Source organism: Salmo salar, chromosome ssa20 (genome assembly GCF_905237065.1).
Source record: "Salmo salar chromosome ssa20, Ssal_v3.1, whole genome shotgun sequence".
NCBI lineage: Eukaryota > Metazoa > Chordata > Actinopteri > Salmoniformes > Salmonidae > Salmo > Salmo salar.
The window spans coordinates 63,384,521-63,411,630 of NC_059461.1; the positions used below are offsets into that span (position 1 = coordinate 63,384,521).

General features: G+C 42.1%; 1 protein-coding gene across 2 annotated transcripts in view; it reads left to right on the top strand.

Moving 5' to 3' along the window:
- The first annotated feature begins 552 nt into the window (after positions 1-552).
- The window catches only part of caln1 (calneuron 1), a 102,789-nt gene continuing 76,231 nt past the window's right edge, over positions 553-27,110 (top strand). Inside the window, exons 1-2 of one of the 2 annotated variants that reach the window (XM_014163126.2) lie at positions 553-1,214; positions 20,287-20,411. In XM_014163126.2, the coding sequence (XP_014018601.1) occupies positions 20,294-20,411 (118 nt within the window). In that variant the 5' untranslated portion in view covers positions 553-1,214; positions 20,287-20,293. The remainder of the gene's footprint in view (positions 1,215-20,286; positions 20,412-27,110) is intronic. The other variant, XM_045703761.1, reaches the window with a different exon arrangement.

Sequence of the window (27,110 nt, forward strand, 5' to 3'; positions counted from 1 at the left end):
GGGAAGATTACAATTATTCTGTTGGCTACTGTGAAATCTATAGCAATCTCGCTATATTCATGCAGACTATAATGTTGCAACAGGAGTCTCCGGAATGTTAATTATACAGTGCGTTTAATCTTCTGAAAATGCCTGAAAGTCTAGAACACCCAAAAGGAAGATAAAATGAAGTATTGAAAAACATGAATGAAATGGATTTAGGTGACCAATTACCATTTCATCTAAATGTACTCAAATGTATTGAAGACAATTAATGGGCTATATTACCCATTTGTAACCTCAAAAGGGCAATGGCTATGCATGTCAATTTTTAAATGTTTTTATTGATATTAAAGTTCCCTAATTGTATAAGATAAACATTTTCATAATTGTTGTCATTTCTTTTGGAGCTTCCCACATTTCCAAATTGGGATGCAGATTGGGATGCAAATGAGCCCACTTTTCGATAAGGCGCGCAGACCTAACGGATATTAGGTGCTCACTGCTTATAAAATGTGTCCTAAGTAACACAAGCCGTTTGTTTCGTGTAACTGTCCTATAGCTGGCAGATGTATTGGTGCCGACGCCTGGAGAAATTGACGCTTAGAGCCTTCAGCGGCGTTCAAGACGAGGCTCCTATACAATCAATGTCTCAGGAGTTCGGTGTTTAACGGTTGTTTGCCCCGCCAATCCACGTTTTTGTGTAAATTCTAGGTGTTTCTACGGAGAAACAGTTCCCAACCTTATGAAAATGGTTCAGTCATAATTTCTTCTTCCACAGGCTGTTGTTAACCAATGTGCCCCCCGCGCTCAACAAGGAGAGACTGACCAGGCAAGAGCCATTACTCAACTGGTTAAGCACAGCCTACTATCAATGTAGCATATGGATATGGTGTGGACTGATAGGTGCTGTTAAAATTTATGGGACTTGGTCCAAAAGTGCTACAGTTCAATTGCGCCGGCTGGAACTGGGGCAGTGAATGTGCCCAGTAGGCTACGCATGGATTTGTCAATAGAAAGACGACCAACCAACGCATCCTTTTGTTAATGTGGATAAATTGTTCCACATTGTAGCTAAAATTGAATATTTTACTTCAAAAATAAAAAACGACCACCATTTATGAGAATTCAGGCGAGGTATTTTAACTGGATCCAAGTGCGTCTAACTCGGGAATCCTGTCGACTACGGATTTGATTAATCGCTTTCAAAGACAACCCACTGCTCTCCAAAAACGGTAAGTCTGGAATTCAAGATATAATTTTCAGTAACATTTGAACTTCTCGGTACCCATTGGAAATAGCCCATTTTCGACTGCCTTAGACAAGGTGGTTGTTATACACTTGTTGTTATTTAATAGCATACGTTCCTCTGTCTAGTATGATTGGCCATTCTTTGATGGAGTGAATATAATTTTGGATGGAGTATTTCAGAGTGTTTCAGTATGATGTTTGAATTTTAGAATCGCTTAAATGTGTGTTATATGGAATCGAATTCATCCTCTGGCTTTATTTTAGAGTAGGCTTAATTAATAGCAAAGTCTACATCAGACCATCATAATTACATTTCTCTATTGGTGTTATTGGGATAGAGAATAGGCTTTATTCGAAAACCCATAAATAAAACATTTATTTTGACATTGTGAAGTAGATAAAGAGAAAAACTGTATGCTAATCACAGCACTGCATCATCATTTCGATCTTGTATGGCAGGCCTACCATGGCATGAATTAGTGAGTTAATTTTGATTTTGATCACAAGACACTGCACATTTCTGCGCAGCGGTCTAAGGCACTGCATCTCAGTGCAAGAAGGGTCACTACAGTCCCTGGTTCGAATCCAGGCTGTATCACATCCGGCCGTGATTGGGAGTCCCATAGGGCGGCGAATAATTGGCCCAGCATCTTCCGGGTTTGGCTGTCATTGTAAATAATAATTTGTTCTTAACTGACTTGCCTAGTTAAATAAAGGTTTCAGTTAGTTTTAGTGACTGATTAAGACTGATAATTGATCCAAATGCATTATGATGATTAGATCACTGATCACTGACCCTCTATCATACTGATGATGAGTGTGTTGTTAACAATTTACCGGAAGTTCTTCTGGAGAGCTGTGATGTTCTGGAGGTGTGAATTTCTGTTTTCACACATTTCATTAGAACACCTTGCCTCAGCGAGCCGATTGCCCATCCCGCGGGGGCTGTGAGGCTCTATGGGCGCTCCTCTGAGCCTGTATCACTGCTGAGCCTTGCGGCGACGCACGCTTTTTACGCTTGCTTATCGTTGTCACATATTTTTAAGAATGTCGCGCACCAGGTAGCCTTTTCGACCTTCTCTTGTCGCACATGATGCTGCTACGCGCTGTGAATACACGCTGCTAGGTGTGAGCGTTAGCGCAGCCGCAGAGGAAAGGCTGTGTCAGTCATTGGTACTCAATAAATCAAATTCAGGCGGTTGAAGACTCAATAATGAGTCAATAATGAGTCTTCAACCGTGTTTCCCCATGTGGAGGAATGTTTGAATGATTGATTGAGTGATTGAGTGAGTGAGTGAGTGAGAGAGAGAGAGAGAGAGAGAGAGAGAGAGAATGGGAGAGAGTCAGGAAAGTGAGTCAGTGAGTAAGTGAGTGAGTGAGTGAGCCACTTCCATGGCTCAAATATTAAAAACGGATTTCCTGATACTGATGCTGCTGCTTTGGGAGAAGCCCAAATTCGGGAGGCAGCAGTCGGGCTCAGTTGTCTGGGGACAGGCACCCTGCTGCTGTGTTAAGGACTAGGAATCTCTGCCTGCGGAGCCGTCCGATGGAGGAGGAGATGACAGAGCAGGAGCCTCTGGGTTGGACAGAGGAGCCTGTACCTGAGGTAGAAGGAGAGGGAGAGTTACCGGGCTCAGGAACCCCTACCCCCAGAGTCCTGATGGAGAGCCCGGTGAAGGAGCCTGTTGCACTGCATCTGTACCCCACCACAGAGTATGGGGATCAGTATGGGTAAGCAACAGAACAGCAGGGACTGGGAAACTGGGATCTCCAACAACCTTCTGCTCATATACACGTATAACCTGTGTAGTAGACTGAGCTGTGTGGGACTAGGAATTGTGTGGTTGTCTTTTCACACAGTATACTATAGTTGCAGAATATTTATTTTGTTATCTTTCTTTTGTCACTTGAATATATAATACCAGAGTTGTAATCAATATTGGTGGGATACTTTAACATCAGTTGTCTTCAATCATAGATTTTTGTCTGTCCTTTTGCGGCTAGTATTTAATGGCTGTATTGAAAGGTTTTTGAGATGGTGGGTGTCGAAATCCTCTTTCTTGTGCTTTTTGAGGTGTAAAGACCCAATGGTCTAATACACTTGGCATAAGACATCTTGAGGAAATGTATCATGTCATTGTGCCATTTAGACTTCTCCACTGGAGGAAATGCAGTAGAGGTAATGCTGTTGTCACTCTGCTGCACCTTGCCTTCAGTAGTTGGCTAAAGGCTTTCTACTGTATACTGTATTTATTTACACCAGACTAGTCATGGTAAAGGAGGCATTATGTAGGCTCTGGGTTTAGTTATGTGTTGACACAGCTCTTCTCTTAGAGACTGCGGAGGGAATCAATTGTGTTGTCAATAAGCATGGACAGGATATGATCTGATATCAACTGTCAGCCATGGCCACATTGGCGGGTGTCAATTCTCAATCTTAATTTCTATTTCTACAGTATCATTGCTTACTGTGTGTGTAGGATAGATCAACATTATCATCATTCCTTTTTATGGCTATGTACGCTGTACACACCGGTGAAGGGTTTTCATAACTAGAGATGTTTTAAAGCAGTGTGATGAGGGTGTCTTTAGCACTCTGTGGAGCAGAAGGAGCTATGAATATGAACTACAGGATGAATATTCAGCACCAGCTTAACTATACAGTATAACAGTTACGACCTTGGCTGTTGACTGTTGGCTGTCATGCATTGTGCTGTGTACCTGCTGCTGCACTGTAACTTAAAGTATGCACTACCGTTCAAAAGTTTGGGGTCACTTAGAAATGTCCTTGTTTTTTAAAGAAAAGCCTTTTTTTTTGTCCATTAAAATAACATAAAATTTATCCGAAAATACAGTGTAGACATTGTTAATGTTGGAAATGACTATTGTAGCTGGAAACAACAGATTATTTTATGGAATATCTACATAGGTGTACAGAGTCCCATTATCAGCAACCATCACTTCTGTATCCTGTGGCACGTTCTGTTAGCTAATCCAAGTTTATAATTTTAAAAGGCTAATTGATCATTAGAAAACCATTTTGCAATTATGTTAGCACAGCTGAAAATTGTTGTTCTAATTAAAGAAGCATTAAAACTTGCCTTCTTAAGACTAGTTGAGTATCTGGAGCATTAGCATTTGTGGGTTCGATTACAGGCTCAAAATGGCCAGAAACAAAGAACTTTCTTCTGAAACTCTCATTGTCAACAGTGAAGAGGCGACTCTGGGATGCTGGCCTTCTAGGCAGAGTTGCAAAGACAAAGCCATATCTCAGACTGGCCAATAAAAATAAATGATTTAGATGGGCAAAAAAACACAGACTCCGGGCAGAGGAACTTTGCCTAGAAGACCAGCATCCCGGAGTCGCCTCTTCACTTTTGACGTTGAGGCTGGTGTTTTGCTGGTACCATTTAATGAAGCTGGCAGTTGAGGACTTGTGAGGCATTTGTTTCTCAAACTAGACACTCTAATGTACTTGTCCTCTTGCTCAGTTGTGCACCGGGGCCTCCCACTCCACTTTCTATTCTGGTTAGAGCCAGTTTGCGCTGTTCTGTGAAGGGAGGAGTACACAGCGTTGTACGAGATCTTCAGTTTCTTGGCAATTTCTCGCATGGAATAGCATTCATTTCTCAGAACAAGAATAGACTAACGAGTTTCAGAAGAAAGTTCTTTGTTTCTGGCCATTTTGAGCCTGTAATCGAACCCACAAATGCTGATGCTCCAGATACTCAACTAGTTTAAGGAAGGCAAGTTGTATTACTTCTTTAATTAGAACAACAGTTTTCAGCTGTGCTAACATAATTGCAAAAGGGTTTTTTAAATGATCAATTAGCCTTTTAAAATGATAAACTTGGATTAGCTAATAGAACATGCCATTGGAACACAGGAGTGATGGCTGCTGATAATGGGCCTCTGTACGCTTATGTAGATATTCCATAAAAATCAATTGTTTCCAGCTACAATGGTCATTTACAACATTAACAATGTCTATGCTGTATTTCTGATCAATTTGATGTTATGTTCATGGACAAAAAATGTGCTTTTCTTTCAAAAACAAGGACATTTCTAAGTGACCCCAAGCTTTTGAGTGGTAGTGTATGTGTGAATCAACTTAAGTTAGATAAGATTTTGCACATGAATTGCATCTTCCATAAGATTTGTGTGAATTTTGTTTAGTGTGGCCCTATGATAATTTTTTGTTGTTCTGATCCAATTCTGAGTATCTTAACACCATACGTTACACTGTCTAACGCCATCATAAAATGTATTTTGTGTGTGTGTTGTGGCGTTGGAAGTGAGGACTGGCCATCAGGTCTCCCCGGGCATCACAGACAAGGCCAATGCATAACACTGCTGCAGCCTGCAGTCAGCCTGCACTTTGATTAGTCACGCCTACCCTCTGGAGTCTGGACACACAGCGTTGGTCCTTTAGCAGCAGGTTGATTCGCCATGCCTTGCTCTGCCTTGCCTTCAGGACATGGGTTTCATATTTTGTTGAGCAGCAGGTAGATTAGTCATTCCTTAGGACAGGACACACACACAGGCTTGGCCTTCACTGACACAGCAGGTTGATTGGTCATGCCTTGCTCCCCTCTGTATGCCTCAAGACATTGGTGTCATGACTAGCCTCTGGACACAGGCACAATCCTAAGTGAGACAACAGATTGATTAGTCATGCCTTCCAGCACTCCCTTAGGACTGAGGTTACGTACCCCTGTAGGTGACAGGCTAATGGTCATACCTTGCCTCCACCTCTCCCCCACAGATATCTGCATAGCCTTCTGACCCACTCCTTGAGGGCAAGCCGTAGTAGACAGTATCATTTGTGGTCTGGTGATGCAGTGGGGTCTGATGCATAATATTCCAAGCAGGAGGAATGTAGCTTCTCTCTCGCTGTCTCTCACAGGTTGGTTTTAAAGCACACCATTAGTAATGGTTATATGACAAATCATTATGTACAGGACATTGTGTTCGGTTTCACAGAACCATTACAGTTAGGTGTTGTTTTGGCTACTGTAAAAGGAATTGTCGCTATGCAATGTTTACTACACATAGTGCTGTACACTGTCCTGATTTCCCTCCCGATTTAACAGCCTAGCCAAATGCAAATTTAGTGCTCTGTTTGGGCTATGATGTATTGGTATACATTACAGACTGGCTGGCTGCGTCTCTGTTTTACGGTCTATTATTAATGCAAATTAAATGTGACATCTTTTGAAGACCTATTTTATTAGGCTGTAAATCTTAGAGTGAAATCCAGACCGCCTCTGCTTTCTGTTATGTACGCCTATATTTTAACTAATGGCGGGTAACATTATGCATTTGAATCACTAAATAATGAAAAGACAATAAGTACTTTTCTAGATTGGGATTTGTTGCCACTTCTGGTCGGTCTACTGCAGGGTCTGGAGCCAACTCTGTGTGTGTGCATGTGTGTGTGTGTGCCTGCGTGCATGTGTGTGTGTACTCTGTCTCTCACTGATGTTTGTTCAACTCTGTCCTGCTGTTTGAACTATGTATACACTACAGTAGCGGATGGTTTAGTTAGCTCAGCACTGTCCTGCTGTTTGAACTATGTATACACTACAGTAGCGGATGGTTTAGTTAGCTCAGCACTGTCCTGCTGTTTGAACTATGTATACACTACAGTAGCAGATGGTTTAGTTAGCTCAGCACTGTCCTGCTGTTTGAACTATGTATACACTACAGTAGCGGATGGTTTAGTTAGCTCAGCACTGTCCTGCTGTTTGAACTATGTATACACTACAGTAGCGGATGGTTTAGTTAGCTCAGCACTGTCCTGCTGTTTGAACTATGTATACACTACAGTAGCGGATGGTTTAGTTAGCTCAGCACTGTCCTGCTGTTTGAACTATGTATACACTACAGTAGCAGATGGTTTAGTTAGCTCAGCACTGTCCTGCTGTTTGAACTATGTATACACTACAGTAGCGGATGGTTTAGTTAGCTCAGCACTGTCCTGCTGTTGGAACTATGTATACAGTAGCAGATGGTTTAGTTAGCTCAGCACTGTCCTGCTGTTTGAACTATGTATACAGTACAGTAGCAGATGGTTTAGTTAGCTCAGCACTGTCCTGCTGTTTGAACTATGTATACAGTATAGTAGCAGATGGTTTAGTTAGCTCAGCACTGTCCTGCTGTTTGAACTATGTATACAGTATAGTAGCAGATGGTTTAGTTAGCTCAGCACTGTCCTGCTGTTTGAACTATGTATACAGTATAGTAGCAGATGGTTTAGTTAGCTCAGCACTGTCCTGCTGTTTGAACTATGTATACAGTAGCGGATGGTTTAGTGAGCCCAGCACTGTCCTGCTGTTTGAACTATGTATACAGTAGCGGATGGTTTAGTTAGCTCAGCACTGTCCTGCTGTTTGAACTATGTATACAGTAGCAGATGGTTTAGTTAGCCCAGCACTGTCCTGCTGTTTGAACTATGTATACAGTATAGTAGCAGATGGTTTAGTTAGCCCAGCACTGTCCTGCTGTTTGAACTATGTATACAGTAGCGGATGGTTTAGTTAGCCCAGCACTGTCCTGCTGTTTGAACTATGTATACAGTAAGGCAGATGGTTTAGTTAGCTCAGCACTGTCCTGCTGTTTGAACTATGTATACAGTAGTAGCAGATGGTTTAGTTAGCCCAGCACTGTCCTGCTGTTTGAACTATGTATACAGTATAGTAGCAGATGGTTTAGTTAGCCCAGCACTGTCCTGCTGTTTGAACTATGTATACAGTACATAGCAGATGGTTTAGTTAGCCCAGCACTGTCCTGCTGTTTGAACTATGTATACAGTACAGTAGCAGATGGTTTAGTTAGCCCAGCACTGTCCTGCTGTTTGAACTATGTATACAGTACAGTAGCAGATGGTTTAGTTAGCCCAGCACTGTCCTGCTGTTTGAACTATGTATACAGTAGCAGATGGTTTAGTTAGCTCAGCACTGTCCTGCTGTTTGAACTATGTATACAGTACAGTAGCAGATGGTTTAGTTAGCCCAGCACTGTCCTGCTGTTTGAACTATGTATACAGTAGCAGATGGTTTAGTTAGCTCAGCACTGTCCTGCTGTTTGAACTATGTATACAGTAGCGGATGGTTTAGTTAGCCCAGCACTGTCCTGCTGTTTGAACTATGTATACAGTAGCAGATGGTTTAGTTAGCCCAGCACTGTCCTGCTGTTTGAACTATGTATACAGTAGCAGATGGTTTAGTTAGCCCAGCACTGTCCTGCTGTTTGAACTATGTATACAGTATAGTAGCAGATGGTTTAGTTAGCCCAGCACTGTCCTGCTGTTTGAACTATGTATACAGTACAGTAGCAGATGGTTTAGTTAGCCCAGCACTGTCCTGCTGTTTGAACTATGTATACAGTATAGTAGCAGATGGTTTAGTTAGCCCAGCACTGTCCTGCTGTTTGAACTATGTATACAGTACAGTAGCAGATGGTTTAGTTAGCCCAGCACTGTCCTGCTGTTTGAACTATGTATACAGTACAGTAGCAGATGGTTTAGTTAGCCCAGCACTGTCCTGCTGTTTGAACTATGTATACAGTATAGTAGCAGATGGTTTAGTTAGCCCAGCACTGTCCTGCTGTTTGAACTATGTATACAGTATAGTAGCAGATGGTTTAGTTAGCCCAGCACTGTCCTGCTGTTTGAACTATGTATACAGTATAGTAGCAGATGGTTTAGTTAGCCCAGCACTGTCCTGCTGTTTGAACTATGTATACAGTATAGTAGCAGATGGTTTAGTTAGCCCAGCACTGTCCTGCTGTTTGAACTATGTATACAGTATAGTAGCAGATGGTTTAGTTAGCTCAGCACTGTCCTGCTGTTTGAACTATGTATACAGTACAGTAGCAGATGGTTTAGTTAGTCCAGCACTGTCCTGCTGTTTGAACTATGTATACAGTACAGTAGCAGATGGTTTAGTTAGCCCATCACTGTCCTGCTGTTTGAACTATGTATACAGTACAGTAGCAGATGGTTTAGTTAGCTCAGCACTGTCCTGCTGTTTGAACTATGTATACAGTACAGTAGCGGATGGTTTAGTTAGCTCAGCACTGTCCTGCTGTTTGAACTATGTACAGTTGAAGTCGGAAGTTTACATACACTTATGTTGGAGTCATTAAAACTCATTCTTCAACCACTCCACACATTTCTTGTTAACAAACTACAGTTTTGGCAAGTCGGTTAGGACATTACTTTGTGCATGACACAAGTAATTTTTCCAACAATTGTTTACAGACAGATTATTTCACTTATATTTCACTGTATCACAATTCCAGTGGGTCAGAAGTTTACATACACTAAGTTGAATGTGCCTTTAAACAGCTTGGAAAATTCCAGAAAATGATGTCATGGCTTTAAAAGCTTCTGATAGGCTAATTGACATCATTTGAGTCAATTGGAGGTGTACCTGTGGATGTATTGCAAGGCCTACCTTCAAACTCAGTGCCTCTTTGCTTGACAGCATGGGAAAATCAAAAGAAATCAGCCAAGACCTCAGAAAAAAAACTGTAGACCTCCACAAGTCTGGTTCATCCTTGTGAGCAATTTCCAAACGCCATGAAGGTACCCCGTTCATCTGTACAAACAATAGTACCCAAGTATAAACACCATGGGAACACGCAGCTGTCATACCGCTCAGAAAGGAGACCCGCTCTGTCTCCTAGAGATGAACGTACTTTGGTGCGAAAAGTGCAAATCAATCCCAGAACAACAGCAAAGGACCTTGTGAAGATGCTGGAGGAAACAGGTACAAAAGTATCTATATCCACAGTAAAACGAGTCCTATATCGACATAACCTGAAAGGCCGCTCAGCAAGAAAGAAGCCACTGCTCCAAACCAGACTACGGTATGCAACTGCACATGGGGACAAGGATCGTACTTTTTGGAGAAATGTCCTCTGGTCTGATGAAACAAAAATAGAACTGTTTGGCCATAATGACCATCGTTATGTTAGGAGGGAAATGGGGGAGGCTTGCAAGCCGAAGAACACCATCCCAACCGTTAAGCACGGGGGTGGCAGCATCATGTTGTGGGTGTGCTTTGCTGCAGGAGGGACTGGTGCAGTTCACAAAATAGTTGGCATCATGAGGGAGGAAAATGATGTGGATGTATAGAAGCAACATCTCAAAACATCAGTCAGGAAGTTAAAGCTTGGTCGCAAATGGGTCTTCCAAATGGACAATGACCCAAAGCATGCTTCCAAAGTTGTGGCAAAATGGCTTAAGGACAACAAAGTCAAGGTATTGGAGTGGCCATCACAAAGCCCTGACCTCAATCCCATAGAAAATGTGTGGGCAGAACTGACTCAGTTACACCAGCTCTGTCAGGAGGAATGGGCCAAAATTTACCCAACTTATTGTGGGAAGCTTGTGGAAGGCTACCCAAAACGTTTGACCCAAGTTAAACAATTTAAAGGCAATGCTACCAAATACTAATTGAGTGAATGTATACTTCTGACCCACTGGGAATCTGATGAAAGAAATAAAAGATGATATAAATAATTTTCTCTACTATTATTCTGACATTTCACATTCTTAAAATACAGTGGTGATCCTAACTGACCTAAGACAGGGAATGTTTACTAGGATTAAATGTCAGGAATTGTGAAAAACTGAGTTTAAATGTATTTGGCTAAGGTGTATGTAAACTTCCGACTTCAACTGTATACAGTACTGTAGCGGATGGTTTCGTTGGCCCAACTCTGTGCTGTGCTGTCTCTCTGGAATTAAACATGCATCTTGTTTCAGTTACATGTAGTTCTGTTCTATCCATGGTCATTTTTTCCATGGTCATAGGTTTACTAACCTATACTTTCACTTGCCAGACTCACGGTGCTCCACATGCAGAGATACAGGGGTTGTGGGAAGAGAATCAATAACCTACACCTGGGTCTGTAGAAGACCCCCAAAGTAGAAAGGACCTGTCTGGTTATTCTCTCCCTGCTCTGTATTCTACTCCATATCTGCTGCAAAGCTCTGGCTTACATAAGGCTGTTACACAGAGTAGCTCTTAAAGTGTCAGAAACGTGAGACAAATCCTTATGTATAGTAGGACCATGGAGATACAATATATATAAACACCAAAGTGAGCTTATTGTATTGATATTAGGTACCCAAGATACATTAAAACTAGCACACAATGTGGCACTGAATACTCGTACGATAACTTGTTAAAAATGACAATCAGTTTATCAATACTGTTTATATGGGGTACAGCATTATTTCAGAGATGAGAGTGCAGTAATATGTTACATTCTCAGAAAAATACTGCCACTAGACGGATAAGTTGGCCTTGTTATTTAATTACAGGAAAATAGACCAGACTAATGATTATATTAGCAGTGACAGATGAATGTTGTTTATTCTTTGATGGATGAATTAAGGAACAAAGAAAGCCAATTGGAACAACCTTGAAAGCTCACAAAATGCAATCTCTTGGCACAGTCAACAGTACAATCACTTTCACATTCGCTGACAAACAAGAAGAGTCTGAGTCACTTTTTAATCACAGGTCTCTGTTGGACTTCTACATATCTATGGTCCCAATGGGGACGAACAGGATTAGGTTGCATGATTACATTACCTGTAGCTGTACTGTACATTTCCTCAAATGTTGTAGTATTTTGTCTCACATAAGGGTACCTTCCAGTGGATTGCCAACTGCCAACACAAATAGTTGACCATAAAACTCTAACCACAACAGAGTTGTCGAGTCACCACCTGTAAATACTGTGTACCAAACTCTGAATGAAGAGACTCATCTGTTCAATTTCATATGTCTTACCACCCTGAGTGTGATGTATGCATCTCTGAATCCTGAAATTAGTTCCCCAAAAGTTGGTGGTACATTTAAGTGGTTGTGAAGTTTTACGAGTCGCTCCCAGTGTGTTTTTGTTGTTGTCAACATTTTTAACAGAGGATGTGATCAGTAACACATACCTAAGTGATATATAAATGGATCGAGACTTATCAGTCTAAGCTTTGAGTTCCAGATCCTTACCTCAACTTTACATTCTGAGGAGGGATGTGTGTTCCATTAAGGTGTTGGTATGACGAGCATAGCTATTGCAATTATAGGGCCTTGTTCGTTCCACAGAGTGCAACAACACTGCTTGTACTGTCATATGTATCTGAACCCAGGACGTAGAGAAAATGACTGTGTGGTTAAGGGAAGTAAGGTATAGCTATAGGAGTGGGGTGGATGGCTCTCAAGCTGGAAACCAGACAGAGCATGTCACACATTGCTCAGCTGGAGAGTGGTTGCAAGCCAAACCATGACAAATGTCCCTCAATTGAGAGTGTTGGTTGGGGAGTGTTCAGTTGAGAAAGTGTAGCCCACCTTACCCTTTGGCCTGAGCTACATGGTTCTGAGTGGTACAGTGGATTTTAAAATGTTTATATCACACATAGCCTCTTTCCTTTTCTTTCAACTCCTCATTCAGTTTCAAGAGTCGTCCCCCCATCCTCCTCTCAGTGTCTAATCAAAACAGAAGCCAATTAGAGCAAGGAAGTGCTTGCGCCCAAATCCCCTGCGCTCTCTCTCGCTCTCTGTTTTCATTTTCTGTTCTGTGATACCCCTGGGCTTCGATTTATTCAATAATGAATAGGAAAACACACCCCCTTGTTATGCTGGCATCACAGTGGGAGAGATTATTTATTCTTACTTTTTTATGGGGGAGTAGATCAGCATTATTATTGCAGATAGATTCAAATCAAATCAAATTTATTTATAAAGCCCTTCTTACATCAGCTGATATCTCAAAGTGCAAGGATTGTGGCTTCTATCAATGTAGTTGTCTGCCCCATTTCCAATCCCCCATATATATTTTTTTGGTAAATATATATTATTTTAAATATATACTGTATTTTATTATGAAATATATCTTCCTTCTTTATTATTTTCCCCTAACCCTACCATTTATATTTTTGTTCAGTATATGACATTTTTACAGACACAGTATATTTTACCACAAAAATTAAATAAAAAAAATATGAAATGTATGCATTCACTAATGTAAGTCGCTCTGGATAAGAGCGTCTGCTAAATGACTAAAATGTAAATGTAATTTTTTTTTACATTAGTAATCTTTTTTTTTCGTTTTTTTTGTTAGCTACCCTCAACCCCTTCCATCTTCCTCTGAAAACCATCCAGTTTTGATTTCTAATTGCCATATATTTTTCAATTGTGCTGTGATGTTTCACAAAAGTTCTGAATTTTTCTATTCTCATAGTTTCTACAGATTGTAAATTGAAGATAAACATTTTTGCTAAGATTATTATAATATTATTAATCGATTGACTATGGCTTTTCAAATCACCCAGCAGTGCTATCTGCAGAGTTAGCTCCAGGTAAATGTTGCAATTCTTCAGCCATTCCTGAACCTGCGACCAAGTGGGAGAGTGTAACTACTACTTTGGGATCTGAAAATATGGACATCGTCACTTTCTGTTTGTTTGGTTTGTATTGTGTTTTTTGATTATATCACATGGGAAAAAGATAACTCAAGGTAGTTCTCAGTCTCCAATTAAGGGTCAACTTTTGACTCAGCATGTTGTTTATCTTTCTATTATAAAGGTATTCCAAATGTGCATAATTACTGTATGGACATACATTATGTAAGGATTATGTAAGGGTCTCATGTTCATGTCATTTCCCCATTCGTTTTCAAAGAGTAACATATCCCACTAACTCACTGTTGAAGACTTGTGGGCTTGTGTGAGCAGCAGCATATAGAACTCTGAGTCTCTAAGCTCACAGACTATCTGATGTAGAAGGTGCAGGCTCAGAGAAGCCTCAGTAACTCCAGCCCTCACTCCCCCTAACCTGCTATAATTACTGCTATTCAGATGAACTGGCAGTGCCAGTGTTCCCTCTCCATCACGTTCAGCACCATGTACTGCAGGCTAATGATAGAGGTCAGCCATGTTTGGGTTACAGCTTGTTGTTTGGGCACTCAGGCAGACAGACAGGAGCTCTAGTCTAATGACTGCACTCTCTTTTCTCTCTCTCTCATTTCCTTTCTTTCCTGTCTCTCTGTTGTTCTTCACTCTCTATCTCAACACGGAGGCCCCTCAGTGGTGCAAGACAAAGGAGCTGATCGTGGTCTACAGGAAACGGAGAGCTGAGCACGCCCCCCATCCACATCGACAGGGCTGTAGTGGAGCGGGTCGAGAGCTTCAAGTTCCTCAGTGTCCACATCACTAAGGAATTATCATGGTCCAAACACACCAACACAGTAGTGAAGTAGGCACGACAACACCTTTTCCCCCTCAAGAGGCTCAATATATTTATCATGGGCTCTCAGATCCTCAAAAATTGCTACAGCTGCACCATTAGCATCTTGACTGGCTGCATCACCGCTTGGTATGGCAACTGCTTGGAATCTGACTGTAAGCCGTTACAGAGAGCAGTGTGTACGGCCCAGTACATCACAGGGGCCAATCTCCCTGCCATCCAGGACCTCCATACCAGGTGTTGTCAGAGGAATGGCCCAAAAATTGTCAAAGACTCCAGCCACCAAAGTCATAGACTGTTCTCTCTGCTACCGCACTGCAAGCGTGAATGAAGTGAATGAAGTCTGGAACCAACAGGACCCTAAACAGCTTCTACCCAAAGCCATGACACTGCTAAATAGTTGGTTAAATATACTGAACAAAATTATAAACGCAACATGGAAAGTGTTGGTCCCATGTTTCATGAGCTGAAATAAAAGATCCCAAAATGTTCCATACGCACAAAATCTTATTTATCTCAAATTTTGTGCACACATTTGTTTACATCCCTGTTGGTGAGCATTTCTCCTTTGCCAAGATAATCCATCCACCTGACAGTGGTGGCATATCAAGAAACGGATTAAACAGCATGAACATTACACAGGTGCACCTTGTGCTGGGGACAATAAAAAGGCCACTCTAAAATGTGCCGTTTTGTCACACAACACAATGCCACAGATGTCTCAAATTTTGAGGGAGCGTGCAATTGGCAGTACATCCAACTGGCCTCACAACCGCAGACCATGTGTATGGTGTCGTGTGTGCGAGCGGTTTGCTGATGTCAGCGTTGTGAACAGAATGCCCCATGATGGTGTTATGGTTATGGTATGAGCAGGCATAAGCTGTGGACTATGAACACAATTGCATTTTATCGAAAGGAATTTTCCTGTTGTCGTGCTATTCATCTGGTGCTATCACCTCATATTTCAGCATGAAAAGCTCTATGTCATAAGGATCTGTACACAATTCCTGGAAGCTGAAAATGTCCCAGTTCTTCCATGGCCTGCATACTCACCCGACGTGTTACCCATTGAGCATGTTTGGGATGCTCTGGATCAACGTGTACGACAGCGTGTCCCTGTTCCAGCCAATATCCAGCAACTTCCCACAGCCATTTAAGAGGAGTGGGACAACATTCCACAGGCCATAATCAACAGCCTGATCAACTCTATGTGAAAGAGATGTGTCACGCTGCATGAGGCAAATGGTGGTCACACCAGGTAATGACTGGTTTTCTGATCCAAACCCGTAACTTCATACTGATTTCCTTGTATGAACTCAGGAAAACCTTTGAAATTGTTGCATGTTGTGTTTATATTTTTGTTCGGTGTAGTTAACGAAATAGCTACCCGGACTATCTGCATCATGTCGCCTAGTCCCTACCTGTATGTACATATTTACCTCAATTACCCAAGTTACCATTACTCATTGTATATTTATTCATTGTGTTATTATTTTTTAAATTATTTTTCTATTTTTCTCTGCATTGTCGGGAAGGGCCCGTAAGTAAGCGTTTCACTGTTAGTTTACACCTGTTGTTTTACAAAGCATGTGACACATAACATTACATTTTTCTCTCTCTCTCAATTCAATTCAATTCAATTTAAGGGGCTTTATTGGCAAGGGAAACATATGTTTACATTGACAAAGCAAGTGAAATAGATAATAAGCAAAAGTTAAATAAACAATAAAAAATGTACAGTGAACATTACACTCACAAAAGTTCCAAAAGAATTAAGACATTTCAAATGTCATATTATGTCTATATACAGTGTTGTAATGATGTGCAAATAGTTAAAGTACAAAAGGGAATATAAATAAACGTAAATATAGGTTGCATTTACAATGGTGTTTGTTCTTCACTGGTTGCCCTTTTCATGTGGCAACAGGCCACAAATCTTGCTGCTGTGATTGCACACTGTGGTATTTCACCCAATAGATATGGGAGTTTATCAAAATTGGATTTGTTTTCGAATTCTTTGTGGGTCTGTGTAATCTGAGGGAAATATGTGTCTCTAATATAGTCATACATTTGGCAGGAGGTTAGGAAGTGCAGTTCAGTGTCCACCTCATTTTGTGGGCAGTGTGCACATAACCTTTATTCTCTTGAGAGCTAGGTCTGCCCTCGGCGGCCTTTCTCAATAGCAAGGCTATGCTAACTGAGTCTATACATAGTCAAAGATTTCCTTCATTTTGGGTCAGTCACAGTGGTCAGGTATTATACCACTGTACTCTCTGTTTAGGGCCAAATAGCATTCTAGTTTGCACTGTTTTTTTGTAATTTCTTTCCAATGTGTCAATTATTTTTTTTCTCTCTCATGATTTGGTTGGGACTAATTGTGTTGCGGTCCTGGGTCTCTGTGGGGTATGTTTGTGTTTGTGAACAGAGCCCCAGGACCAGCATGCTTAGGGGGCTATTCTCCAAGTTAATTTCTCTGTAGGTGATAGCTATGTTATGAAAGGTTTGAGAATCGCTTCCTTTTAGGTGGGTGTAGAATTTGTGTTGTGGAGAAATGACCAGGCAGGAGACGGGAATACAGTTTGTTTCGCTTAGTCAAAACCTCTTGTGTTATTCAGCCCCGGCCCAATAGTGCGCATGTGCATTTCCTTTTAGGTGTAGTAAGATAACACTGCCGTAATACATTACTGCTTAGTAACAGCATAGTAACTAATAATATAAACTATTATTTTTGTCTTACTGAGATTTACTGTCAGGTCTCAGGTCTGACAGAATCTGTGCAGAAGATCTAGGTGCTGCTGTAGGCCCTCCTTGGTAGGGGACAGAAGCACCAGATCATCAGCAAACAGAAGACATTTGACTTCAGATTCTAGTAGGGTGAAGCCGGGTGCTGCAGACTGTTCTAGTGCCCTTGCCAATTTGTTGATATATATGTTGAAGAGGGTGGGGCTTAAGCTGCATCCCTGTCTCAACCCCCGGCCCTGTGGAAAGAAAAGTGTGTTTTTTGCCCATTTTAACCGCAAACTTGTTGTTTGTGTACATGGATTTTATAATGTCATATGTTTTTCCCCCAACACCACTTTCCCTCAATTTGTGTAGCAGACCCTCAAGCCAAATTGAAATGAAAGCTTTTTTGAAATCAACAAAGCATGTCTTTGTTTGCCTTTGTTTTGGTTTGTTTGTTTGTCAATTTGGGTGTGCAGGGTAAATTATGTGGTCTGTCGTACGGTAATTTGGTAAAAAGACAATTTGACATTTGCTCAGTACATTGTTTTTGCTGAGGAAATGTATGAGTCTGCTGTTAATGATAATGCAGAGGATTTTCCCAAGGTTGCTGTTGATGCATATCCCCCGGTAGTTATTGGGGTCAAATTTGTCTTGGGGTGATCAGTCCTTGGTTCCAAATATTGGAGAAGATGCCAGAGCTGAGGATGATGTTAAAGAGTTTAAGTATAGTCAATTGGAATTTGTGGTCTGTATATTTTATCATTGATACCATCAACCCCACAGGTCTTTTTGGGTTGGAGGGTTTGTATTTTGTCTAGTTCATTCAATGTAATTGGAGAATACAGTAGGTTCTGGTAGTCTTTAAAAAGTTGATTCTAAGATTTGTATTTGATCATGTATATGCTTTTGCTGTTTGTTCTTTGTTATAGAGCCAAAAAGATTGGAGAAGTGGTTTATCCATACATCTCTGTTTTGGATAGATAACTCTTCGTGTTGTTGTTTGTTTCGAGTTTTCACATTTTCCCAGAAATGGTTCGATTCTATGGATTCTTCAATTACATTGAGCTGATTTCTGGCGTGCTTGTTCCTTCTTTTTCCGTAGTATATTTCTGTATTGTTTTAGTGATTCACCATAGTGAAGGCGTAGGCTCAGGTTTTCAGGATCTCTATGTTTTTGGTTGGATAGGTTTCTCAATTTCTTTCTTAGGTTTTTGCATTCTTCATCAATCCATTTGTCAAAGTTGTTAATTTTCTTAGGTTGTCTGCTTGAATTTTTTTGATTTGATAGGGAAGCTGAGAGGTCAAATATACTGTTTAGGTTTTCCTCTGCCAAGTTTACACCTTCATTATTACAGTGAAACCCTTTTTAACAGGAACTTGTCTAGAAGGGATTGAATTTCTTGTTGCCTAATAGTTTTTTGGTAGATTTCCACACTAATTTCCTTCCATCTACAGCATTTCTTAATATTATTTACTTCCTTTGGCTTTGATGCCTCATGAATGAGCATAGCTCTGTTCATGTAGAGTGTGATTTTGCTGTGATCTGATAGGGGTGTCAGTGGACTGACTGTGAACGCTCTAAGAGACTCTGGGTTGAGGTCACTGATAAAGTAGTCTACAGTACTACTGCCAAGAGATGAGCTATAGGTGTACCTCCCAAAGGAGTCCCCTCGAAGCCTACCATTGATTATGTACATACCCAGCGTCCGACAGAGCTGCAGGAGCTGTGACCCGTTTTTGTTGGTCATAGTTGTCTCTATGGGGGCATATGGGGGAGGGAATGCTGTCACCTCCAGGTAGGTGTTTGTCCCCCTATGTGCTGAGGGTGTCCGGTTATTGTCCAGTTCTGGTATTTAGATCGCCACAGACTAGTACATGTCCCTGAGCATGGAAATTGTTGATCTCCTCTAGGATGGAGAAGCTGTCATCGTCAAAGTATGGGGATTTTATTGGGGGGACATAGGTAGCACACAAGGAATTTTTTCTCTGTTGAGATAATTTCTTTATTAATTTCTAGCCAGATGTAAAATGTTCCTGTTTTGACTAATTCAACAGAGTGGGTTAGGTCTGCTCTATACCAAATTAGCATACCCCCTGTTTCACACCTGGCAGTTTGGTGGATGAGACTACCAGCTCTCTGTAACCTAGAGGGCAACCAGTGGGTCCGTCTCCTTTATACCATGTTTCTTGTAGGATGACAATGTCTGTATTTCCAATTTCTTTGATGAAGTATGGGTTCCTGCTCTTTAGGCCAAAGGCAGATGACCTCAGACCTTGTATATTCCAGGATGTGATAGTAAAAGCTTTGTGTTCCATAGTGTCTAGTGTTGTTTCTACGTGGTTTAGGCTCGGACCATCAAAGTAGGTGTGAGCAGAGCATGTTGAGCATCTGATACATACCTCTTAGATTGCATGATGTGGCTTGGGCAGGTGTAATAGTGGGGGTTAGCCCTGTTGCTCTTCTCATGGCTTGGGCATATGTCCTGCTGTCATGTTGAGATCCTTGCCCCAGGGACGGGGGGACGGGGGGGGGGTTGCTTGGGGTGGTCTTAGCTGTTTGGGGTGTGGCTGGTGATGCTGTGGTCTGGGTGTAGGTCCTCTTGGTGTGGGTTCTCTCGATGCAGGTCCTTCGGGAGGGGTCTTGCAGGTCTGGGAGGGTGTCTCACTGGTCTGGGTGGGGTGTACGTTGCTCTGTTGCTCCTGTGTGAGGTGCTGGGGCTACAGTTGAGGGTGACCTCCTTCAGGGTCCTGGAAAAAGTTGAGATTGCTGCCTTGTAGAGGTGGTCCTGGTTGTAAAGGCAGGGTGGAGTGGTGGGCCGGGTATACATTAGGTTTTGAGACACAGTCTCGCGAAATGCTTGCATTCACCCGCTGTATGGTGACAGGGTGAAAGTATTTTCATGGTAGCAGGGTGGAGATAACCACTTGTGCGTTGGAGAAAGTGGAAGAAGCTTTTTCAATCACTCCCCTGATTGCTCTCTCTCTCTCTCTCTCTCTCTCTCTCTCTCTCTCTGTCATGTTCAGATCTCACTGATCCTAAACTAATCAGCCCACCCTTTCTCTCTCACAGGGACAAGATGCCGTTCCACCATGTGACGGCAGGACTGCTGTACAAGGGGAACTACCTGAGTCATTCTCTGTCTGAGGACAACGACAGTAACCAGCTGGCCAGCATTTCTGTGGAGGAGCTAGATGGTGAGTCTCCTCAGGGCTTGGGCTGGTACTACTGGGGCTAGGTTGGTTTGGTTGGGTTGGGCTTGGTTTGGTTGGGTTGGGTTGGGCTTGGTTTGGTTGGGTTGGGCTTGGTTTGGTTTGGTTGGGTTGGGCTTGGTTGTTTCTGGTGAGAGGGGATAGAGATTAGGACTGGGACTGTGGATTTGGCTGGTGAGGGTCATAGAGAGAGATTGAGTTTAGGCCGAGGTTTGCGTGTTTGATATGGGCAGGATAAATAGTAGGCTAGATATGGAATAAGTGGTAAGACAGTATTCTGAGCCATGAATCACAGAGGTTGGACCAGTCAAAACATGTATTTACAAACACCACTTGCCCCTGTTGCTGGAGCCAACAAAGCGTTGGCTTTATCAACTATGACAAAATGTTCTTATCACTTATCGCACAAGTAGAATTTGATTCATGGGCTCTGCTAATGTGTGTGTGTGTGTGTGTGTGTGTGTGTGTGTGTGTGTGTGTGTGTGTGTGTGTGTGTGTGTGTGTGTGTGTGTGTGTGTGTGTGTGTGTGTGTGAGTGAATGTGTTCTGTACGTTGTTCTGAAACTAATCACCCCACTGGCCAGGCCGGCGGTGGAACCCAGGACTGATCAATATTATTCTATCCTCTGCTGGAAACGACAACATCATCACAGTGCTCATAGTGGAGGGGGGATCAACTACACTAGCTGCTCTCAGACCACAAATACTGTATTAATACAATGATGCCACATTAAAGGAAAATTCCACTCCTAAACTATCTTTTGGTATTTGTTTCAATTGTCCATTGTTGAAATAGTCCCAAAATGTTTTGCTTGTCAGCAATCCAGTTGTCAAGATGTGTAAGTTTCAAAATACAGAAATCATCATCGTATGATGCATTTCTGATGCATTTTATATTTGGTACTTTGTTACATTACAGCCTTATTGTAAAATTGATCAAATATATATATACTTCATAAAATACTTCATAATGACAAAGCGAAAACAGGTTTTTAGAAATTTGGGCAAATGTATTAAAAATAAAAAAATAGAAATAGCTTTTTTAAATAAGTATTCAGACCCTTTGCTATGAGACTTAAAATTGACTTTGTGTTGTGTGCCTTTCCATTGATCATCTTGAGATGTTTCTACAACTTGATTGGAGTCCACCTTTGATAAATTCAATTGATTGGACATGATTTGGAAAGGCACACAACTGTCCACATAAGGTCCCACAGCTGACAGTGCATGTCAGAGCAAAAACCAAGCCATGAATTTGAAGGAATTGTCCGTAGAGCTCCGAGACAGGATTATGTCGAGGCACAGATCTGGGGAAATGTACCAAAACATTCCTGGAGCATTGAAGGTCCCCAAGAACACAGTGGCCTCCATCATTCTTAAATGGAAGAAGTTTGGAGCCACCAATGTTCTTCCTAGAGCTTGCAGCCCGGCCAAACTCAGCAATCGGGGGAGAAGGGCCTTGATCAGGGAGGTGACCAAGAACCGAATGGTCACTCTGACAGAGCTCTAGAGTTCCTCTGGGGAGATGGGAGAACCTTCCAGAAGGACAACCATCTCTGCAGCACTCCACCAATCAGGCCTTTATGGTAGAGTGGCCAGACGGAAGCCACTCCTTAGTGAAAGGCACATGACAGCCTGCTTGGAGTTTGGCACCTAAAGACTCTCAGACCATGAGAAACAAGATTCTCTGGTCTGATGAAGCCAAGATTGAACTCTTTGGCCTGAATGCCAAGTGTCACGTCTAGAGGAAACTTGGCATCATCCCTACGGTGAAGCATGGTGGTGGCAGCATCACGCTGTGGAGATGTTTTTCAGCTGCAGGGAATGGAAGACTACTCAGGATGGAGGGAAAGAGGAGCGGGCCAAAGCAGAGAGGGATCCTTGATGAAAACCTGCTCCAGAGCACTCCGGACCTCAGACTGTCGCGAAGGTTCACCTTCCAACAGGACAACGACCCTAAGCACACAGCCAAGACAACGCAGGAGTGGCTTCGGGACAAGTCTCTGAATGTCCTTGAGTGGCCCAGCCAGAGACCAGACTTGAACCTGATCGAATATCTCTGGAGAGACCTGAAAATAGATGTGCAGTGACGCTCCCGGTCCAACCTGACAGAGCTTGGGAGGATCTGCAGAGAAAAATGGGAGAAACTCCCCAAATACAGGTGTGCAAAGCTTGTGGCGTCATAACCAAGAAGACTCAAGGCTGTAATCGCTGTGTCACGATCGACGTAAGAACTGGACCAAGGCGCAGCGTACGTAGCGTTCCACCTCTTTATTATAAAGTGAAACTTCAGCAAATACAAAACTATAAACTAACAAACGAAACGTGACGTTCTGGAGTGCTCACAGGCAACTACACAAAAACAAAACAAGATACCACAAAACACAGTGGGGAAATGGCTGCCTAAATATGATCCCCAATCACAGACAATGATAAACGGCTGCCTCTGATTGGGAACCATACCAGGCAAACATAGAAATAAAACAACCTAGATTACCCACCCTAGTCACACCCCGACCTAACCAACATAGAGAATAAAAGGCTGTCTATGGTCAGGGCGTGACACGCTGCCAAAGGTGCTTCAGCAAAGTACTGATTAAAGGGTCAGAATACTTATGTAAATAAGGTATTTATGTTTTTTATGTTCAGTACATTTGCAAATATTTCTAAAAACCTGTTTTCGCTTTGCCATTATGGGGTATTTTGTGTAGATTAATGAGGGGAAAAAAACTATCTAATCCGTTTTAGAATATTTATTTAAAAAAAATGTAACCTTTATTTAACTAGGCAAGTCAGTTAAGAACAAATTCTTATTTACAATAACGGCCTATCCTGGCCAAACCCGGACGACGCTAGGCCAATACAGCCTGGATTCAAACCAGGGATTGTAGTGACACCTCTTGCACTGAGATGCAGTGCCTTGGACCACTGCGCCAATCGGGAGCGTAACGTAACAAAATGTGGAAAAAGAGAAGGGGTCTGAATACTTTCCGAATGCACTGTAAACACACTACACTACAGTAATGATTAGCAATCATCTCCTTGGCTTATTAATTTATCCATAGTAGCATATGCAGGCAGCTACCATTTTTCAACCATGTTCACCATTTCTACCATGGGGATATTTACTGAGGAAATTTAGTGTAGCTACCTGTAAGTGTCTTTATCTATGGCCATTAAAGTGAAACAATGTAACTGTACTGCGTTGAACTAGCTGACTCACCGCATACAGCACGTTTTCATCAGTCAGCTTTAGTACAGGTACACATTGTTAACCTCTCAGCCTGTTGGAGAGGGGATGTAGTTTCCTTTTGTGTCTTATTCTACTTGCGTGGTTTGGACTGTTTGATTTGTGTGTGGTTGGTATGTGTGTGTGTGTGTGTGTAGTGCTCTGAGCGCTGCAGCACGTAGAATAGATGTTGGTGTGAATAGAGATCTTTGTGTACCAGGTAGTCTTGCCTCCGTCGAGGCCGATCTGTGCTGCTACTGCTTCTGCTGCTATGTCTGAAAGGTCAGGCAAGATGTGGATATGAGATTGTAATTTATAGACACATACAGCACCGACAGCACTAACTTCATATCACAAAGCACATATCACACATTTGATACACTGAGAAAGTAGGGATAAGTAGTGTTCAGTAGGGAGACACTATTTTCTAACCAGGAGTTACTACTTGAAGTTGTCCAATTAAAACAAATATTGAAGTTTTACGTTGCAAAACGTTTTACTATGGTGTGCCCTACTGAACATGAGTGCGTATGCACTTGGCCTAGATTGCAAAGTAGGGTGCTGTTAAAGTGACTCTAAATTCAAGTCTTTTTTACTCTGATTCATTTCTCCGTCTGATTTTTTTCCTTGGGTATTCCTGTTCCTTTGGTATTAGTTTGTCATACAGGATGTTAAATTATTCTCCCCTGTAAAGCTTTGGTTTTCAGAGCATCAGAGCACCTGATGGATATGGGAGCAGTTGTGCGTGAAATAGAGAAATAGCGGGAGGGAGCTGTATGAATATAAGACCTGTGGTCTGAATGTTGTTGGTGTGTTCAAATGGGCCCGAGCCCTCACACAGGAACCTACTCTACAAAGGCCTGAGTCACTCACTGTTCTGTTCTGCTGTGATCCTCCTGATGCATTTATTCATGAGGCGCTAATTTCAATGTACCAAAATAAATCCATACACCTTTGATGTGCTTGTTTTTTTCTCTGTTTTGTTGTGCTGTGTGTGTGTGTGTTCTCTTTCACAAACACATTGCTAAAACGAGTGTCTCTGGTTAGAACAAGCTTTTGTACTCTGTTATGAATGATAATGGCTGAGTGTGTTTGCTCGGGCCAGATGTTTTGGGATGCAGGGAAGGACAAAATACTTTTCAGAGGCTAGTACAACAACTAACCTGAACCCTCGGTAACATCTGAGTGCTTTTATGATCCGAAATATCATTTCAGATTTTACGAGGTGATTTAAATACAGAGAAAAACCATTACATTTACACACCATTGTCCTCCTTGCAGCTCAGAGCACCAAATCACTCCTACTAATCCTGACTGGCTATGAATAAATGACAGCTTCTCAGCACATGATTGACAGGTGATTGACCAAGGATAGGTTAAAGATTGGCAGCATGGGCAGGCCTCCTCTAGCATGAAACTTTACTTCACGCTTGGGTTATCTTTGGACTAAAATAAGTATCAGTTAACCTGTTGTTTGCTCCTACTTATGGTTTCTTTGAAGAACTCTACCACTACTATGTTTTGTTTATTGACATGGTCTTTTCAAGACTGGACCCGTAAGATTCATTTTCTTGTTAGCACATGTATTCTCAAAAGGTGTATGACATTCTATCCCATATCTGGGACACGTTTGGAATTAGTTAATGTTTGAGTTAGCCTAGGTCTTGGGTGAGGGGCAGTCCTGTCTAATACATTGTTGCATTGTTGCAAGGCCACAAGGTGTCCTCTCTGTCTCCCTGGGCCTGGTGAGTTAAATCTATGTATTCCAGTAGTACCCAGCCTCAAACTATTCAGTTTTCAGCAGTGAGCTGAAGCATACCATGCAATCATAGTGTTATTTAGAGATCTGACATTCCATCTCTATTACATGCTTTAAGATGGTCACCATTGTTCCTGTACCCAAGAAGCCAAAGGTAACTGAACTAAATGACTATTGCCCCGTAGCACTCACTTCTGTCATCATGAAGTGCTTTGAGAGACTGGTCAAGGATCATATCACCTCCACCTTACCTGTCACCCAAGACCCACTTCAATTTGCGTACCGCCCCAATAGTTCCACAGACAATGCAATCGCCATCACACTGCACACTGCCCTATCTGGACAAGAGGAATACCTATGTAAGAATGTTGTTCATTGATTACAGCTCAGTATTTAACACCATAGTACCCTCCATAGTACCCTAGCCTAGCTGCTAGCTAGCTGCATATCAAGCTAGCTGGGTTTTCTTGAACACAGCCCGCGACGCGGTTAGCCATTGTGGCTGGGACCGCGGATTGTCCCGGGTTTGTGGCTGTCTAGATCCCTGCTGTTTGTTGTTTTCAGTCTTCCCTGTGACCTGCCCTATCTGGAACTGTGAGGAGTAACAGCGTAACCTTACGTTGCTAGCTACCATGACAAAGACCAAAGCCGGCGGAAGTACCGTTGAGGACAGTGGTGTCTCTCTATCACATGTGAACAATCTTTTAAACAAACTTAAAGAGTCCTACAATCAGTTGTTACAACAACAAGAAAATAGCTTCAAGTGTTTTGTCCAAATACTTGTGGATTCTACTAATAAAAGAATGGACGACCTGACCAGAGAGGTCCAGGACCTGAAGAACAGTTTTCAGTTCTCACAGGGCCAAATCGATGAGTTGAAACAGGAGAACGGCAACATGACAGCAATCTGTAAGTCATTGAGAGAGGACATCAGTTCAGTGTGTGAATCCATGATAACAACGATGGATAAATCTCGAGGGACAATCAAGGCAGAACAACATGGTTGTGGACGGAATTGCAGAATCTCCACATGAGACCTAGACGGAGTCTGAGGACAAGGTGAGGGAAATGATCTCTGAAATATTGAAGATGGACCACAAGAAGATTGAGGTGGAGCGCGTCTACAGGACTAGAAAACCCACCACCGGCCCAGGTGATAGGCCCAGGCCGATAGTGGTCAAGTTCCTGAGGTTCAAGGACAAGATAGCCGTTCTGGAAAGAGCCACGAACTTGAGAGGAACGTATATCTTCCTTAGCGAGGACTATCCTGAAGCTGTGCGCCAGTGAGGAAAGATCTGATCCCAGCCATAAAAGCTGCCAGCACGCGTGAGGACATTGCTTACATCCGCTATGACAGGCTCATTGTCCACCCTCTCTCCCAGATGCCTGGAAGGGATGAGAGAGCCAAGCCTATAGGTTCGTAGCTTCAACCCCGCAGCACACACACACCAATTGATTTATGGACTGCTGAATGTATATATTTTTTCTCTTGCTTTGTTTGCTATTTTCAGTATTATGTCTATCTCTGATAAGCTACCCAGGAAAGGGCTGAAAATAGCCCATATTAATACATGTAGCCTTATAAATAAGGTTAATGAAATCAATAACTTGCTAACATTCATATATTAGCCATTTCTAATATATAATTCATTTGATGATACAGTAGTAGCAATACAAGGATGTAACATCTATAGAAG